The 17,176-nt window shown below is 45.4% G+C and overlaps 1 protein-coding gene across 5 annotated transcripts in view; it reads right to left on the reverse strand.

Moving 5' to 3' along the window:
• anapc1 (anaphase promoting complex subunit 1) overlaps positions 1 to 5,377 on the reverse strand; it is a 51,301-nt gene extending 45,924 nt beyond the window's left edge. For 4 of the 5 annotated variants that reach the window (XR_013965234.1, XM_080781587.1, XM_080781586.1 and 1 more), the window contains exons 1-9: positions 5,213 to 5,377; positions 3,856 to 4,095; positions 2,937 to 3,101; positions 2,192 to 2,234; positions 1,795 to 1,895; positions 1,122 to 1,204; positions 759 to 832; positions 466 to 611; positions 213 to 343 (exon numbers count right to left, since the gene is read on the reverse strand). Coding sequence is in view for 4 of the 5 variants with exons in the window: in XM_080781587.1 (XP_080637713.1) it covers positions 213 to 343; positions 466 to 611; positions 759 to 832; positions 1,122 to 1,204; positions 1,795 to 1,895; positions 2,192 to 2,234; positions 2,937 to 3,101; positions 3,856 to 4,071 (959 nt within the window). In the remaining variant the exon portion in view is untranslated. The other variant, XM_080781585.1, reaches the window with a different exon arrangement.
• Between the last annotated feature and the right edge of the window lie 11,799 nt (positions 5,378 to 17,176).

Raw genomic sequence — 17,176 nt, forward strand, 5'->3', positions numbered from 1 at the left:
CCCTGGGCTACAACCAAGCATCTGTATGCAGTCACAACATATTACACACAAGGCACAGGATTGAAAAATAAAAGGAAAAAAAACTGTGTTGTTGATTTGCACTGATGGGAGGGATTGTGACCCAGGCTGAAGCCCAATGAGCCTGTAATAATCCCAGCCATGCATAGGCCCGGCATGGGCCTGGAAGAGTATGGCTGCACAATCCTATTCACCTTGCAGCGGGACCCCCGGGGGAGTCCAATCGGGAGACGTTGCGGAGGTGGGAGGTCAGGAAACCCGGGGCCATCAGGCCCATCGGGGTGCCGAGTTGCTCCACTGGACGCCTCAGCACTGCAGACTGCTCCTGGTGGAGGAGAGAAAGGAGGCAAGGGGACGGTTAGACCACGGCGAGACACTGCAAGTAGTGAATTGAGATACTACTTGATTCATTATGTGTGCGTGAGTGCATGTGTATATAGAGCTTACATCAGCCGTGACTTTTCGGAGCGCCCAGACAGAGTGGGTTCCCTGTATGGTGTCGTAGGACACAACTAAGGAGGGTTGACAGCAGCTGAATATAATCTTCATGGTGCTGTCTGACACGTACTGAACACGACTGCCTTCATTAACAACTGAAACACAGAAAGTTCCGCCATCAACACCTCACAGGCAGACACATCAACACTATTAAACACATAATGTGTGCCCACACATATAGCCTAAAAGATGTACAAACAAAGCCACTGACACATAGATTATAATACATTGGGGTGTCTCACCTGCTGGCTTACACACCACTGGTTTGATTTCATCCAGAGGATGCAACATACTGAACACTGTAGGTAGAGGTTCCCTACAGACAGAAAGATACAGTATAGTTTTAGATTCTTTTATTTCCATTTTTTATTCTGGTATGATTACAAAACCATAGAAGAATTGTCACCATAATAATACTTTATGTTAGAAGTGAAGTATATATTTTTGTAATGTAAATACACTAGTATTTGTGTCTGTCTATTTGGTCACTTTTTACAGTGCTTCACTATGTGAGTTTAGCATGCCATGCATGCCAATATGTCCATATTACTGTGTAGATGTGTGTTTGAGTATATGTGTGTAAGAGAAAGAGTGTGTGTATCAACCCCGGAAGGCTAGGTGGTGCATCAGTCGCAGTAATTTTGCGTTCGAGCAGCAGTCCATATTTGGTCGACCACAGATTGGAGACCTAGAGAGATAGAGAGAGGACATAAGATGATGTTTGTTTCATTAATTTAGTTCATCTTAAATTATTTTAAAGACAGGTATACAAGATATATAAGTCAAAAACAGTAGGAGTATATCGATTGCCAAGATAGTATCAATATTAGATACAGACTTTGTGGCCATCTGAAAATGTGGACGCAGATGTGAAGACAGTTATGCACAGTTGACAGAACCCACAAAAAACAAATCACCCAAAAACATGCGTTATTTCACACTCATGATTGGTTATCCTGACAACATGGGGAATACCGTCAGTATGGCTGACTCACACTGCACAGTCATAATAATTGATCATTTTATTCTAATCTAAGGTGCAGCAGTTATCAAGCAAAATTTGCTGAGGCTCTGATCCTGTGACCATCATCAAAATGTTCACCGATGCAGCAACGTTCCAACAGTTCACTTAAACTATGAATGCAACTATGGGATGGAATTTGGGTTTAAGGGTTGTTGAAAAATGTCAAGTGGTCCACTTGGTTCTATTTTTGCACTCTCTGAATTAAATTAACAATATGGATTTTATGGTGTAGCAGGTTATTTACTGTGTCTCACCTGGAAAGGCAGCGGTGAGGTGAAATCTTTCCCGGTGACACTGTGAACGTTGACACAGTTGCTTTGAACAATACACACCGTCTGCTCGATGTCCTCATCCACTGCAACACATCACAAATCAGTCGGAGACTGGAAACAACCAACTACACATACAACTCTGGAATCAATGCTTTTCAGACAGTTTACAGATATTTGTTTTAATGTAACAAACTCTAGTACAAGAAATGTATGCATTACACATTTTTGAAAATAGAAATAGTAGAACTAATACATCTTTTACTTTTAGTAACTTTATTTTTGTTTGTCGTTTTGAGCATTGGAGCAGTGCTTGCTTATGATGAAATCGCTCATCCACAATGTACTCATTCATTTCACACTCCTGTAAGAAACCACTTACCATCTTTCTTCGACTGTGGAACTGCAAAGTTACACCAAAGAGCCTGCAGAGAGAAGTGGAGAGATAATGTTGGAGCCATTCTCTTTAACTTTATAAGATGTTTACCCATCCCTATACTTTAAAATAAACATATTTCACATTTTTATTTTAGGCAGCAGGTGCAGAGATGCCAGCATCATCCAAAAGGGCCATCATCATCTCTGAGAACTCCATCTTCCCAGACGTCCATTTTAATGAGTCAATGGTCCATTTTACTCAGTACAACTATCACATTGCTCTAATAATAGTATTAAACTCCCCTACAGCTACAAACCACTGCACAATGCAGCAGCAGCCAACCTGTTACACCAGCCATCCTAAATACAATCAAATCTCTCACTACTGCAGACATGATTATTCCATGATTGTCAATTATAAAATGGGGATACATGGTGATATACAGCACTTGTTTCCAAACCTCTTAGCTCGAGAAAGAGAAACTTGCTGTCTTCCCGGCACCAAAACTAGTGAAAATTGCCTAGCTACAAGCTCTCAACACGTCACTCTTGTAGATCTGCTATTTTCACTAATTGTTACGTTTTTACATTCACAGAATTTCTTAAGTTTTTTGGGGGAGATTTAATTTAATAAAATTAAATAAAATCAGAATCTGAATTTAATAAATGTATTATCTTTAAAAATTGGGTCCCGTCCCACTGTTTGGGAACCGTCACATACAGAATAATTGCACAGCCCTGCTACCTACCTGTTGCACTGGGCTGTCCACAGTGAATGCCTTATAGACACTGGATGCCTGGGAGCGGCTGCCTTGGCTCCAGATCACCATGTTTCCTGCCGTGTAAAGCTCCTCCTCAAACCCAGCATTCTCCTGTCCAGATCCCACACAGCCCTTCCTCAGCTGCCAGCTTTCCTGTAAATGGACAGAGAACAGCGCCGTATTACAGCGTTCATGTTTGGAAATTGACACAGACGCCGAGTGGCTCTTTGGTTTCTGAAAAACGCCCACCCAGCGATTGGGGCCAGACCGCTCTGCAGAAGACCGGGATGGTTTACCAGTATGCACTAGACATAAAGTGTGATAGAAAATGATGAAGCATACAGTGCTGGAACTGTGTCAAAACTACATTTGAAAAAGGATCAAATACCATTGATCCTGTAATCAAATAATTACATTGTAATTATTTGATTGAAGTAAGGTTAAATATGTTTATATGGTAGCTACCGGTAATTGCATGCTTTTGGCTTAAATCGAGAGGAGTGTTCCAGGAAGAGAGAGAAATGGTTATTTTTTGCGCATGTCTAGTGCACACACAATACCAGCCTGGTAAACCATTACATCCCAGTCTTCTGCAGACCGGTCTGGTTCCAACCACGAGTGTGCGTTTAGCAGAAAGAAACCAACCAAAAAGTGTTGGAGCCAATCAGCATCTATCAATCACAGGGCCCTGAGCGCTGACTGGATCTTTCACTTTTTCTTTCTGCTAAATTCCCACCAAGCACTTGGTTTACCAGAATAACACAATACAGCCAGAGCCAGTAGTAACACTACAGACAGTATACATATACTCACTTTCCTCAGTGTGAACTATGAACTCACTCACTCACTATACAGCTCCAATTTTACCAACAACTTAAACTGAGTTCTAAAGGTCCCTGCCTTTTACCCTCTCTATCTCCTGCAAGGTAACTTCCTGGAGGGACCCCACTAGGCCAGCGGCTCCGTCCGAGGCCCAGAGCTCAGAGGCGGGTTGCAGCTGGCGGAGCTGCAAGTTGATGGCGTTGGGATGGTTCCTGCAGTGCTCACGTCCAAACGGGACAAACGACTGCAATTCCCCTGCGGCGATCATCGTGGCTCTCTCTTCACACAGGACGTCCGACATGAGTTCCAGATATCAGCATTATTTCTGGAGGAGGGGCAGGGAGAGAGAGAAATCAAGAAATAGGCTAATGTATAAAAGGATGCAAAATATGTGGGCATAGGGACAACTGTAGATATTGGATGGAGCCTGCACACCACAGGTATAAGAAAGACGTTCTTTATTGAAATACTGACATTAGGGACAACTGGACACCTCAATGTAACTTTTAATTATGCATTATATTTGGTAGTAAAGTAATGTAAAGTAATGTCAAGTATACATGGTGTGAACATGCTAGGTACATCATTATCAGACTTAATTGTATCCTTCAACTTGTTTATGCCCCAAAAATAATTGGATATGAAGGTTTTGTAGAATGTTGTATTATACCTTAATTGTCAAATGTTTAACCAAGTTTTAATCACGTATACTTTACTTTAAAACATTTTCTAAATGTGGGGTTTTGCCCACTCTTCCTTGGCGCCCACATATCCTGTTACCATATAGAAGTTAACAATTATCTAAAAATAAATTAGAGGTGCATCTTTAAGAGTAAACCGATTATTCCATGGGGATTTATAAAGTGAGGGATTGGGTAAAGAGCAAGATTACTGTCCACTGTCAAAGAGGACAGATCATTCCAAAATCTCCCTGATATATCATTATCTGACTGTCCTGTGATCCATATGGCTATAGAAACTAATATAGAAACACATGACAAAGAACACAATGATAATAAACAACCGTTGAACATAAAAGCAAATTTCGGTGTACAATTTAGTTTGTTATATTCATTTACATGTGTGCACATTATGCGATCGCTTGACAGTGACTGAATGTTGCACAATCCACATGATATTCAGACTGTATAGACACCGTTTGCTCAGTAAGATACCAAGCGTCTATTTACATTTTAGGGGGTGTCGGTATTGCTAGTATTACCGGTAGTCAACTAGTCCTAAAACATGACTGTCATGCTCATGACAACGTCATGGGAACCATGGCTAGTACTAGTTAACTTAACTAACCTGTCATGCAGTTATGTTAGCGCGTTAGCTAACAGCTCCCTTATATGGCATGCTAGGCTAGCTGTCTAGTGTTAGCATATCAGCTAATGCTAGCCGAGTGTTGCATTTTATGCAGGGACTGGGAGACACCTAACCTGATAATAAGGAATAGTCAGGCTCTTGTCGCGGACTAGTTGTCTCTTTGTGTCAATCTTGCTTGAGCGCCGCGTAGTCAACAACAACAGCATAAAAACAACTCGTATCAAGTGAAGTTCAGAATTGTGAAATGTAGTAGCATCAGGATTTCAAATGTGCGCGGACATCTTTGCTCTGGCCCGAGAGTCTCTTCCTGTGCGTGTCAACCAATCACGAGGCACGACGAAGGGCTAGAACGGTGGCTCTCAACCAGTGGTCCGGGGACCACCAGTGGTCCTTGAGACGAGGGTAACTTCCAGGTCCCCAATCCCCATGACTGAATGATGGAGAGTTGGTATTAACCAAACAAAATGCACACGTATAGATCTTTAACTCTTGAGGGTGTAAAATGATATGTTACGCTCTCAAGAGTTGGATTATTGTTAGCCCTGAAACATGACTGTCATAGTACGAGCGTCATGTGAACCATGGCTAGATTATTGTTAAACATTTGCATTACTTAATTTACAAGAAGTCTTAGAGAATGTAGGTAGAATAATCTCTACCATCAATACAGCATGGAATTTTGGAGGAGTAATATAAAAGAAAATGTTTTTCAAAAGTCGGTCTCCTGGTGGCGCTATAACAGGCCGTTCTGGAAAATTTGGGGCATAGGTTCACACTTCACAGATGGACCATTGAACACAAGCACACAGACACGGACGGAGTGCAAAACATTCTCCCCCATGCCTTCGGCCTGGTGGAGACAATAATGGGCCTTAAAAGTGTTGAAAACCACTGAGCTAGAAGAAGCATATAGGCTACCGGTATATTATAGTCTTGTTCACAGCCTTTACTCCAGCTTCACTCACATAACTCTATGCTTCTACGTCAGTGGTTCTCAAGGGTCAAGGAGCCCCAAATTAATTAATGTATTTGGCTCTGAAAGAGGACTTGTCTTGTTAATTAAAATGTTTGCTTTTTTGCGTTTGTTTGCTTTTTCCCAACAGCAGATCTACATACACAGCATGTTGCTCACAACACTGTTGTGTGGGCTTGTAGATTGGCTATTTTCAAATAGCTGATGTATAAAATAGATTTAAAGTAGTTAAACTGATTTTGATGCTATATCCAATTTGGCTGGGGACTCGGAAGTGGAAGCCTCTCTCACCCCCTCAAGGATCCAAGAAGGGAACCTCAGTGATTCAACATAGAGTTCACCATAAGTGTAACCATATAGACTGGACGCACACACGCACACAGTTCATGCGTGCGTGAGAGAGTGGGTGAGTGTGATGAGTGCAAAGGGATGTCACACTGGCATTTCTTCACATCTGCTATTAAACTTTATTATTAACCAAAACATAATAACAAAACCCTGATGAATTAAACAAGTGATCTCTTCTTGAGGCAATTATTGGTGCAATTGTCCCCTTTTCTCAAATCTAAGTCACAACACGGATGGCCAATGAAGACGGCGGCGTACCACATATAGGACTGTATGCCTGACAGCGTGTCCCGGGTTCCATTCCTGAGCCCTGACTCTCTCCCGGTTTCACGATTCTATCCACTGTGCTGAAAGGATAACACAAAAAAGTCCTGGGGACTTGTTTCCATTGTGGTCCTATGTAAACTATTCAATTAATCTATACAGAACATAAAAATTAACACAATAATACATGTAAAAAATACAAAACACTATATATACAAAGGAGAAAAGGGAAAAGTGGCAGCAGTGAATGAACCTGGCTTACTGCAAGCCACCTAGTCCAATAGAGAGGTGGGCTGATGTCTATGATGGATGAGTTAGAGAAATTTGGTGTGATTTGAGTGAGTTAGAGACGGTGTCCCCTTCCTCAATGTCTGACCCCTATACAGCAGACAATATCATGTGTGTTCTCCAGGGGGAACGGTGTGTGTGTGTGTGTGTGTGTGTGTGTGTGTGTGTGTGTGTGTGTGTGTGTGTGTGTGTGTGTGTGTGTGTGTGTGTGTGTGTGTGTGTGTGTGTGAGTCAGTGTGAGTGCAAAGGGATTTGGACTTTATTATTTTTCATATCAACACCACATTCCCCATGACTCAGACTCATTCCTCTGCTCTGCCATCTGCCAGGCCTTTCGGCATCAAATTGAGTTTGTATGATGTACCTTCAAGGTTCATAACTGGAGAAAAGCAGTATGTTTATTAGTGTTATTATTATTACATTGAAAAAAGTCTTATCTGACAATAAAGTCACCATTCCCTGCTGACAGGTGCCACCCCATGCCTGTAGGAGTATATGCAGTGACAACAATTGCCCTTCTGCCTGGCTTCCCTCCTCCGAATATGGCCAATTGCGTTTGCATAGACTACTAGTATATAGACACTTGGCAAGATGTATTCACGTGGAGGATTTATGTATAAATGTACTTGGCACACACTTATTGCACATAGCACTCTCTAATCCCACTCCTTGCCAAATTGTTCATGGTGCTTATACTCTGACATAGCACTTTTAAAAGTCACTCTAGAGTTGACCCTGGGATAGGCTAAATGCCTTAATTATAATTGGAGATCATGGAAGTGATCTGAAACACAGATTTTAGAGCACATTACATTATATATATATATATAGGTTATATTAAGAATACACCAAAAACAGACATGATTGTGACATAAAAAAAGTTCTGGCTCAAACAAGTGCTCTGATTTTCCTGCTGTTTGTGATGTCACAGCCTGCTAATCCCATATATGTCAATGGGATTTGCCAACAGATGTCACTGTTTTGCCTGTTTTCATTGCAGCTCAAAAGGCCTTCAAACCCCAGAGAAAACTCGAGACCACAGAAAATCCATTGAATGTTCACAGTTCAGGTTTTTTGGGTGTATTTGAGGTCATAAAACCTAAAAGAAAAACACCAGGCGGACGGACAGAGATAGATATCCTAGATAGCCTAGGCCCTAGATAGATAGATAACAGACTTGTGATGTATACTGTTAATGTCATTAGTGCTGAAATCTGTCAGCTATGACTCCTGAAAGCAGACATCACCGGAGAGGAAAAATGCCGTAGGCTAATTTGATTGGTCATGATGACAGTAGGACCCAAGTGCACCGTGGTATAGAGCATCGTTGGTTAACAAGCACTAATGATGAAATTGCGTACAGACTCTGTGTGTGTGTGTGTGTGTGTGTGTGTGTGTGTGTGTGTGTGTGTGTGTGTGTGTGTGCGTGTGTGCGTGCGTGCGTGCGTGCGTGCGTGCGTGCGTGCGTGCGTGCGTGCGTAAGTTTTATGTGCACATGTGCGTGCCCATGTCCACTTGTGTGCCACTAATGAAACTTATGAGATGACATTACTGTACGTAATGTCTGCTAGGAGAATACAGACCAAATGTATTTATGCGTTTAGTTAATTTAGGATTGTTAGGATCTGTCCCTCCACAGACCATGTCAGCCCTGGCCACTCCTACTTTCCCTTCCACTCACACAGTCAGTTCACTCACCTGTCTCCAACCCCCTCGTCATCCCACCTGTGAACACTTTGACAATCAGCCTGCCCCATATATAACTGGACTCATTGCATTCAGACTTTGTCAGTTCATACATTGTTGTTATGATGTCTACCCTGGAGCTCTTGCCTGTGTCTCTGTTCCTCTGGACCCTGCCTTGAATACCTCTGGTAATTTGCTCGTACCTATTTTTGTGTGTGCATTTTTGGGATTGCTTATCCTCTGCCTTTTTGTTAGCCTGCCTTTGTTCTGCATTTAATTAATAAATTAGTGTTTGAACACTACTCCGCTGTTTGTTAGTCGTGACTCTGCATTTTGGGTTCAACACATTTTGACACCGTAACAGAATGAACTGACCAAAATGAACCCAGCAGAGTTAAGGCTTTTTCACCAAAGGGTGGTGGACTTTGACATTTTGGTTGATCGTTTCATGGTCTCTGCCCCTAAGCTGCGTGCTCAGATCCATGTGGAAATATCTATTCAGCAGCAGTGGTTCAAGGAGAGGCCCTGGGTCAGCCATTTTGTTCCCCACCTGGATGTAGTGCAGAGGAGGCTTAAAGGCTTTTTAGACACCAGCTCATTGCCTATTGCTTCCCAGCCAGCACCCCGGTCTGTAAGGCTTGGAGTGGTGAGCCTGCAGCCCACCAACCCTGTTTCCGATCAGCAGAATGTTCAATATGTTGACTTGCCTACCTATTTTTACAGACAGGCAAAAATTGAATCATTTTCTGATCCACGTCATGTTCAAAACCCTGATGCTAACCGGCAGAAGGATATGGATTATTTTTTCTGCGATGAGGAAAGTCCTGTCTGTTCAGAACAACTCCATGCGCAAAGCCCCTTTTATGGCACCCGTCTGGCTCGGGGGGGTCCCCGTTGTGTCAACAGGCGGGGGGGTGTCTCCCTGGGTCTCCCAGCCACCAAGCCCATCCAGCCCGCCTGCCCTGACAGGGGGGGGAACCGTGGGCCTGCTAGGAGTAGGCGTGGCCGCCGACACCACCAGGAACCTCTGCCGCCCAGCTCTCCGCCGCCCAGCCTGCCCAGCACTCCCCTGCCCGGCACCCCGCTGCCCGGCGTCCAGAGCAACGTGTTGCCCAGCATCCACCAGCCCGTCCAGCCTGCTGTCTCCATTGGTGACCCACCTGTGCCCTCTGCACCCTCACCGGTGATATCTACTGCCGACCTGCCAGAGCCCTTGCCAGCCATCTCCCTAGATGTCCTGCCTGCGCCCTCTGCAACCTCGACAGCCCTATCAGCCAGTGACCTGCCAGAGCCCTTGTCGGTCATCTCCAATGTTGATCGGTTTCAGACCGAGGTTGTGGGAGCTCTGGCCCTGGGCTTTTTGTTCGGCTGTTTCCGTCAGCTGCTGTCTGCCTGCTCTCCATCTCCAGAGTCTGCAGCACCCTCCTCATCCCCTGGGTGTGCAGTGTTCTCTGGGGTCCCAACATCCTCCTTGTCTCCTGGGTGTGCAGAGTCCTCTGGGGTTCCGTCTCCAGAGTCTGCAGCATCCTTCTCGTCTCCTGGGTGTGCAGAGTCCCCTGGGGTTCCGTCTCCAGAGTCTGCAGCATCCTCCTCGTCTCCTGGGTGTGCAGAGTCCTCTGGGGTTCCGTCTCCAGAGTCTGCAGCATCCTTCTCGTCTCCTGGGTGTGCAGAGTCCCCTGGGGTTCCGTCTCCAGAGTCTGCAGCATCCTCCTCCTGTTCTCCGCCTGCAGTCCCACCTGCAGCCCTGCCTCCTGAGCCTGCAGCTCCGCCTGCAGCCTCGCCTCCTGTACCTGCAGCTCAGCCTGCAGCGTCGCCTCCGCCTGCAGTTCCACCTGCAGCTCCGCCTCTGCCTGCAGCTCCGCCTCCACGTGCAGTCCAGCCTGCAGCTCTGCCTCCTCCGCCTGCAGTTCCACCTGCAGCTCTGCCTCCTCCGCCTGCAGTTCCACCTGCAGCTCTGCCTCCTCCGCCTGCAGTCCCGCCTGCCGCTTTGCCTGCAGTCCCGCCTGCAGCTCCGCCTGCAGTTCCACCTGCAGCTCCGCCTCTGCCTGCAGCTCCGCCTCCACGTGCAGTCCAGCCTGCAGCTCCGCCTCCTCCGCCTGCAGTTCCACCTGCAGCTCTGCCTCCTCCGCCTGCAGTTCCACCTGCAGCTCTGCCTCCTCCGCCTGCAGTCCCGCCTGCCGCTTTGCCTGCAGTCCCGCCTGCAGCTCCGCCTGCAGTCCCACCTGCAGTACCTCCGGCCTCGCCTCTGCCTGCAGCATCTTCTGCAGCCCTGACGCCTGCAGCTCCGGCTCCAGAGCCTGCAGCTTCTCCCGTGGCGTCACCTCTGCCTGCAGCAGCTCTGGCCTCGCCTCTGACTGCAGCACCTCCGGCCTCGACTCTGCCTGCAGTACCTCCGGCGTCACCTTCCGAGCCTGCAGCGTCACTGGTGTCGCCTCAGCCTGCAGCATCCCTGGCTTCGCCTCAGCCTGCAGCGTCGCCTCAGCCTGCAGCGTCCTTGGTCTCGGCTATGTCTGCAGCATCCCCGGCGCCGCTTACACAGTCCACTGCCTCGTCTCGGCCTCCAGGCCGTCCTCCTGATGACTCCTCCGCTACCCCGTCTCGGCCTCCAGGCCGTCCTCCTGATGGCGCCTCCGCTGGCCTGTCTCGGCCTCCAGGCCGCCCTCCTGACGACGCCACCGCTCTGCCTCCTGGCCATCCGGCAGGCGACGTCTCCTCGTCTCAGCACCCGGGTCGTCCACCAGATGTCGACACGTCTCCCTCGTCTCAGCACCCGGGTCGTCCACCAGATGTCGACACGTCTCCCTCGTCTCAACACCCGGGTCATCCACCAGATGTCGACACGTCTCCCTCGTCTCAGCACCCGGGTCATCCACCAGATGTCGACACGTCTCCCTCGTCTCAGCACCCGGGTCGTCCACCAGATGTCGACACGTCTCCCTCGTCTCAGCACCCGGGTCGTCCACCAGATGTCGACACGTCTCCCTCGTCTCAGCACCCGGGTCGTCCACCAGATGTCGACGCGTCTCCCTCGTCTCAGCGCCCGGGTCGTCCACCAGATGTCTACTCATCTCCCTCGCCCCAGCTTCCTGGCCGCCCACCTGAAGAGCCCCTTTGCTCTGCCTCAGTTTCCCTCCTCCAGGCCCCCTCCACCCGCCCTGCTCGTCCCTCATCAAGGTTGTTGGACGTCTGGTATCCGTCCCTTGAGGGGGGGGTACTGTTAGGATCTGTCCCTCCACAGACCATGTCAGCCCTGGCCACTCCTACTTTCCCTTCCACTCACACAGTCAGTTCACTCACCTGTCTCCAACCCCCTCGTCATCCCACCTGTGAACACTTTGACAATCAGCCTGCCCCATATATAACTGGACTCATTGCATTCAGACTTTGTCAGTTCATACATTGTTGTTATGATGTCTACCCTGGAGCTCTTGCCTGTGTCTCTGTTCCTCTGGACCCTGCCTTGAATACCTCTGGTAATTTGCTCGTACCTATTTTTGTGTGTGCATTTTTGGGATTGCTTATCCTCTGCCTTTTTGTTAGCCTGCCTTTGTTCTGCATTTAATTAATAAATTAGTGTTTGAACACTACTCCGCTGTTTGTTAGTCGTGACTCTGCATTTTGGGTTCAACACATTTTGACACCGTAACAAGGATGCAATGAAGAGCTCTGGTCGGTTGTCTAATTGAGGTGGGGGCATCAGGTCTAAACATGGGTCTCCATTAGAAAAACCCTTGGGACACTGTGTGTGTGTGTGTGTGTGTGTGTGTGTGTGTGTGTGTGTGTGTGTGTGTGTGTGTGTGTGTGTGTGTGTGTGTGTGTGTGTGTGTGTGTGTGTGTGTGTGTGTGTGTGTGTGTGTGTGTGTGTGTGTGTGCGTGCGTGCGTGCGTGCGTGCGTGCGTGCGTGTGTGTGTGACTGTGTGTAACATGTGTGTCTGTGTGAGAGAGAGAGTGACCTTTTGTGAGAGACAAAGACAGTGAACATGACTAATCAAATGACACGGTTGCATGTGTGTATTGAAAAAGACATAGATATTCTTTTCAGTGACACTTGCCAAAAGTCTCACTTGAGAAAATATCAAGCTTTGGGTGAAAGAAAAGTGTAGTGTTACAGCTATATTTTGTGTCAAAAACGGTGCCATGTGTAAGCACAAACATAGGAGGTGGAATTCAATGTGGGACTTCCATACAGATTTTATATTTTACCCCAGCTTCTATAAAGACATTTTGGACGTGCGTAATACCTGGATTTTGTCAAGGGAAGGATCTCTTTAAATTATTATTATAATTATAATTATATCATCCTATATATCCTATATATATCATCAACACACACACACGCACGCGCGCACACGCACGCGCGCACGCACGCACGCACGCACACACACACACGCGTGCGCACGCACACACACACACACACACACACACACACATTAGTGCAAAAGAAAACCTCTCACCGATTTGAAGCGACATCAACATACTGTAGGCATGTAGGACTGACTCATCACAGGGGCGTAGCCGCAGGTGTTGGGTATTTGCCTCTGTCTCTGTCTCTCTTTCTCTTTTTGTCTATCTTTCTCTCTTACTGTCACTATATCACCAAAGTAGAAACACACACACACACACACACACACACACACACACACACACACACACACACATGACAGAGACCACCTGACTGTAACATAATGTCCCCAGCACAGGCTGCATGCCAGCAGTAATCTTCCATCAAAGCCGGCTGTGTGGGTCAATGATTGGATAATGTGGTCCAGAGTAGCACTTAACAAGCTGGGGGAATCCCCCTGCATCATGCCAGCCACCATCAGGTAAATGGATTGAATGCCACTTAAGTAATCCTGGCGTCCCAAATAAAGGGACAAAGGCAGCAGACAAACGACAGATACTGAGACAGGTACAAGGGGCACTCTGACAATGGACATTGCATAATAATCTGGTGGGGTCATACATTCATCATTCCCAACTTGCATTGATCCCAAGTATAGGGAACCGGCACTGGCCTATAGTTATAGTTTATATGTTGCTGTGTATAATGATCTTGAACCCTTCGCTTAGAAAATTGTGGCATACCTGTACATGTTTGTACAGGTATTGCATTGTAATTTGGAAAGGTAAAAAACTACTAATGGCTAAAAAGACTTGTGAAAGTATTGTGTTGCATTACAGTAAACCAGACATATTACCTTGCTGTCCGATCGACTCAATCAGTTCTTTATGAAAAGAGCTATAGTTGTAACATTTTGTACACTCACTGCAAGCGTTGGTGGAAAAAACTCCATCAAGTAGTCAAGTCAGTTGTCGTATTCTTGTAATGCCTCATTTATTATCACAAGCAAACTTCCTGATAATTTAATGTTATTGTGTGTGTGTGTGTGTGTGTGTGTGTGTGTGTGTGTGTGTGTGTGCGTGTGTGTGTGTGTGTGTGTGCGTGCGTGCGTGCGTGCGTGCGTGCGTGCAGCGTGCAGCAGCGTGCAGCAGCATGCATCATGTGTGCATGTATGTGCATACTGCATAGGTCTATATTTACTGAAGTGTGTGACTCATAATAACATGTTCTAAACTCCACACTTTTTCCATGTTTCCACCATAATTGACTCAAACAGTTTCCACTATTACAGACACGAAAGAAACTTCCAGTGAAAGAACTTCTAATTTCATGACGAAGCTGTTTGCTCTCGTCAATGTATACGTCAATAGGTTCAAAACTGAGCCATTTCTCATATGGGAACTCACTGTTCTCTACATTCAGGTCAACATAATACTAATAGCGCACTGCTGTTGTTGCCTCCTGTGAGTTTTCCTTCCGGAATCTGTTTCTAATCACCAATGTCAATTAGACAAGCTTGTTTGGCCATTTTGTTGCTCCCTAATCAACTTTCTCTCTGCGTTGATTGCATTACAACTAAGACTGGGTGACTGCAGGGGCATGTTCACTGAGAGAAGTGATACCAGCAAAAGATTACATGAATTAAACCATAGCCTGCATGATATATTGAAGAAAACAAAAATACTATTAAAATATATAGCCTACAATACCAGTAAGACGCCTGAGGGCGAGAAGCGACCCCGCCCTTCACACATCCGCCTGGGTGACAGCAGACTGCTGGGCAAGCACTGGTGCTTTGGCATGGGGGGATCAGATCAACATATGGAATGAATTCTGTATACTGGCCATATATGGAGCGTGTCTTAAGTGTAAAGGGTTTGATGAGGTCAGATCAACATATGGAATGTCAGAACAGGTCAACTCCATATATGGAGATCTAAGGGTGGCATCGGGGGCAGTGTTTTGAGTGTACAATACAATGATAGTGCATACAATCTGGAGTATTAATTTAACTCTGAGAGTGTACCAAAAGTAACTTTTTGTTCTCCAAAAACAAATGAACCCGGGTGTGTAATAGTGAAAAAAGAGGGGGAAATTAATATTTTTTTAAATTAACAACAATAAAATCTATATAGGCATTATATGTTTGAGGGCCCTTTTCTAACAGACCATGCACCACCCGGGATTTGAACCTGAGTCTCCCACATGGAAAGCCACTAAAGAAATTCCACTTTCCTGCACAATAATTTTGTTGTTTTTGTATCCACCAGTGGATACTGGTGTTGTATGTTCAGTGGTCGGTTGTGTGATTTGTGTGTGGTTTGATGCTTTATGGGGGAATGACAGTGACATCATCCAGCGCCTTACTCCATCCTTCCATTTGTCAACCATGTAACCCATATTATGAGAAAAGATATAGGCTAATTGGTCCTAACATGACTGGGGAGGGAGAGAGAGAGAGAGAGAGAGAGAGAGAGAGAGAGAGAGAGAGAGAGAGAGAGAGAGAGAGAAGGAGCATGACCAGAGGAATTGACAGTGAGGTGGGGTGAGAGAGTGACATGGATTTGGATGATGAGATAAAGTCAGAGGGCCTAATAATTACAGATGGAGACCCAATATTTTGTGAAGTATATGCAATTCAGAAACCACACCCAGCATGAAGGTTGCCATATATATATATATATATTTATACACACACACAAACACGCCTGTATATGCACATTTCATGGGCGTAGTTTGGGGGGCGCAGGGGTTGCATTGCACCCCCTGGTAAAAAAAAGATTATTTATATTTTTATAATAATTATAATAATTGTGAGAAACAAATCAGAATTCTATTATGTTTTGTTTTACTATACATTAATTTTATTATACATTTTATTTTCGTAATGACTTGCGACGGAAGTGAGTCAGTCAGTCAGTAGTATTCCCTTCTTTATTTTTGTCACTTTGTCAATGATTATTTAGGGGTTAGGGCATTGTAAAAACGCCATGCATCGCACCCCCTGGAGTCAAGTTCAAGCTACGCTCATGGCACATTTGCAACAAAAATGATTTGAAAAAAAATCTATGGCTTATAAAAACACTAACCACTATATCACAAGGCATTGTGTGCTTTTAAAACCTTTTAGCTGTGTAGGTCACCACTGATCGGAATGCATAATTGTGTTTATTCTTATAACTTAGTCTTTTTAAATATTGGTGTAGCACCATGTTTTTTGTTTTTTTTTCAAATGTAAAGGGCGTTACTTACAATTGTATTATTATTATACGCATGATTGATGTTTGCTTCTGAGAATCGGAGTGTGCGTCCAACTGAGCAAGGCTAATGACGGGGGCAGTCCCAAAGGCATGCAGGCTGCCTGCCTGTCCCAATGGGATAGAATGACGTCTCACGTCTCGCACGTCTCTCGCGCCGAAAATAATTCAGATGTATAAAACCACCAGCAGCGATAGAAGTTATAGGAAGAGACCTTAACCCGCTGAAGACGCGCATCCTTCAGAGTTTTCAGCGTGCTTGGAGATATCAGGACCTTGGAGAGCGCAAAGTAGAGCGAGGGAGAGCTAGAACGGATCACTTTTTGTAAGGCTTTTACTATGGCCATGATATTATTCTTTTCTCGTTTTCGATTCATTGGGGGTGTGTGTGAGTGTGTGTGGGAAAGAGAGCGTGTGTGTGTTGGGGGGGTCCTTTGTTTTTGCTCGCAACCGATACATCTTGAAACTTGGACGTGGGGTTAAATTACGGCAAAATTATTTGGACGATACGTTTAATAACAGCAAACAAAAGCATTATTAGAAGGATAAAAAGAAGGAAAAACATGTCGATTATTGGCACCATATATATAGCCTACATCTTTTAAAGAAACGTCACGTTTTTCTTGTATATTTGTGCGCAATTACGCATGTAATTCCGATATTGTCCTGTTTCTCTTGTTTAATTCCCACACCCTAACAAACTGTCATACATCAATACACGTAGCCTAATTAGTTACCTCTGCATTTTTGCTTTTAATTGCTATATAATTGAGTGATTTAGACATATCGGATCCTGTGCGTAATTTGTATAAGTGTCCAATGGGCTTCTGATAAATAAATTGCCCTCTATTTCATATCCATAAATGTATTCGAAAATGTCCAGAATAACAATCTTGTACATACTTTCAGATTTAAAGCG

This window comes from Protomyctophum bolini (genome assembly GCF_963924005.1).
Source record: "Protomyctophum bolini genome assembly, chromosome: 14".
Classification (NCBI taxonomy): Eukaryota; Metazoa; Chordata; class Actinopteri; order Myctophiformes; family Myctophidae; genus Protomyctophum; species Protomyctophum bolini.